Source organism: Aplysia californica, unplaced genomic scaffold (genome assembly GCF_000002075.1).
Source record: "Aplysia californica isolate F4 #8 unplaced genomic scaffold, AplCal3.0 scaffold00477, whole genome shotgun sequence".
NCBI lineage: Eukaryota > Metazoa > Mollusca > Gastropoda > Aplysiida > Aplysiidae > Aplysia > Aplysia californica.
In genome coordinates, this window is record NW_004797747.1 from 115,431 (window position 1) to 117,520 (window position 2,090).

Here is a 2,090-nt window from a genome sequence, read left to right on the forward strand (position 1 = left end):
TCATCAAGCACTACCTCATTTGATTTCTTTTCCTTCCACGATACTCTTAACAGTCTCGGCCTAAGAAACCACATTTCTGTTGCTTCAATTTTATTTTCACTGCCTTTAGTGATTGTCCAACTTTCACAGCCATATAGAATGGTTGACCAAACATAGCACTTCAGGACTTTCATTTTGGTGTACATTGACATGTTTCTATTTTTCAGGATTGGGCTCATTTTATTGAGACTAGCCTTAGCCTATGTAGTTCTCTTTTTTATTTCTGTGGAACATTTGGCGTCAGATGTTATCATATATCCTAGATATTTAAACTGTTAGACTTGTTTGATCTTTTCACCTTTGCTAATGAGATTACAAATAGGGTTTGCTGCTTTTTTTTGCTTATTACCATGCATTCTGTTTTCTTTACATTCAACAATAATCCTTTACGTTCACTTTCTGTTACAACAGTATCTAGAATCAGTTGAAGGTCCTTTTTGGAGCCTGCTATTAAAACTGTGTCATCTGCATACCTGATGGTATTAATATTTTTTTCTATTTACTTTGAGGCCTGGACATTCTTCTATGTTTCTAAGGATTGCTTCACTGTACATGTTAAAGAGGTCTGGTGACAATACACATCCTTGCCTCACTCCTCGCCTGATCTGCTTATATTCACTGTATTTTCCATTGATTCGTACAGCAGCGTTTTGGTCCCAGTACAAATTTCTGATAATTCTTAGATCTTTTCCATCTATGTCCAGCTTTTCCAGTACTTTAAATAGCTCATCATGTCAAACTTTATCAAACGCCTTTGAATAATCTATGAAGCATAAATGAAGATCTTTCTGTGCTTCATTACATCTTTCCATTAACATTGTTAAGGTGAATGTAGCATTTCTGGTGCCTTAGTCAGGAACAAAGCCGAACTGTGTTTTAGATATCTCTGGTCTTACACTTTTTCTCAATCTTCCCATTATTACTCGCAGCAATATTTTTGTAAAATGACTCTTGCGGCAAACTGTTCTATGCATATCACACTCAGTGACACCTGAGTTGGCATCTGTATCTACATATATATATATATATTTCAAAGGTGTGGAAACAGTGCACACGGCTATTTAACGGAAACCTCACTTGTTTACAATGGCGTCTTAGAAGACGGACTTTCCCAAGATTAGATCTAAACGAAACTAATGAAAACTCAAAATTAAACTACAGTGACTTCAGGCTCCTCAATAGAACTGTGCACCCTTTAAATGATTCTGAATGACTATTCATTTTTGTCAAATTCGAAAGTAAAGTAGTTCCGAAGCTTTAGGCGGCCAAAGTGACGGACTGTCACAAATGTATATGTATATATTATATTATTATATTGTTTGAGGCAGAGGTTGGGGCGGGGGAGTTGAAAGAAGCTTCCAATAATCATTGAATGCTACATGTATATTAAAGGAAACAGAAGGAAGATGTGAAATAACGGACATCGTACCTTATCAAAACCAGCAGCAGAAGTACAAAAACTATAAGAGGCATCGAGAACAGCAACAATTTCCTGTTGAAGCATGCCAATGATTGTTTGTCGGTTCAGTTGAACCTTCTCTCGTGTAGCTTACCCTTTTTGGCATTGTTTGCATCCTTGTAAACGGCTTCGAATAGGACGTCGTTGCCTTTGTCCATCGTCAGTTCCAGCTCGGAGTGTTTATTGCGAACGTTCCAGACTCCCAGGCCGAGGTCTAAGCCTTCTGCCCCAGGAAATGCGTCAAACACGTTAGTTTTAGAGCTATACACCTGAGGAAAGTAAACAACAACAAAAACTACGTGAATGTATCGTACTTACAAAAGGTTTCAGTTCGTGAAAAGTTTTACAACGCTCGCAGCAACATAAGATCAAGAGAGCGCACGAACCTCAAGTTGGCTGCTCCATGTTTGTCCAAGGCTTGGCTCTGTCTTACTTTATGTTTGAAGTTAACCAATTGTTATAAAAATTCTGTAATATACTCGAACAAAAAAGTCAAGGAACAAACATTCAAAGAAAGATAACAGAAAAACAGTTTAACCGACATTATTCAGTTTTTCAAAAAAAGATGCATTCGACTATTTAAATTAAGGGG

The 2,090-nt window shown here is 37.2% G+C and overlaps 1 protein-coding gene across 1 annotated transcript in view; it reads right to left on the minus strand.

Annotated features, from left to right (window-relative positions):
* LOC101862524 overlaps positions 1–2,090 on the minus strand; it is a gene marked incomplete at its 5' end in the record, with an annotated part of 86,372 nt that overhangs the window by 80,563 nt on the left and 3,719 nt on the right. Inside the window, 1 exon segment of the mRNA XM_005105559.2 lies at positions 1,593–1,767. Within this exon segment, the coding sequence (XP_005105616.2) occupies positions 1,593–1,767 (175 nt within the window).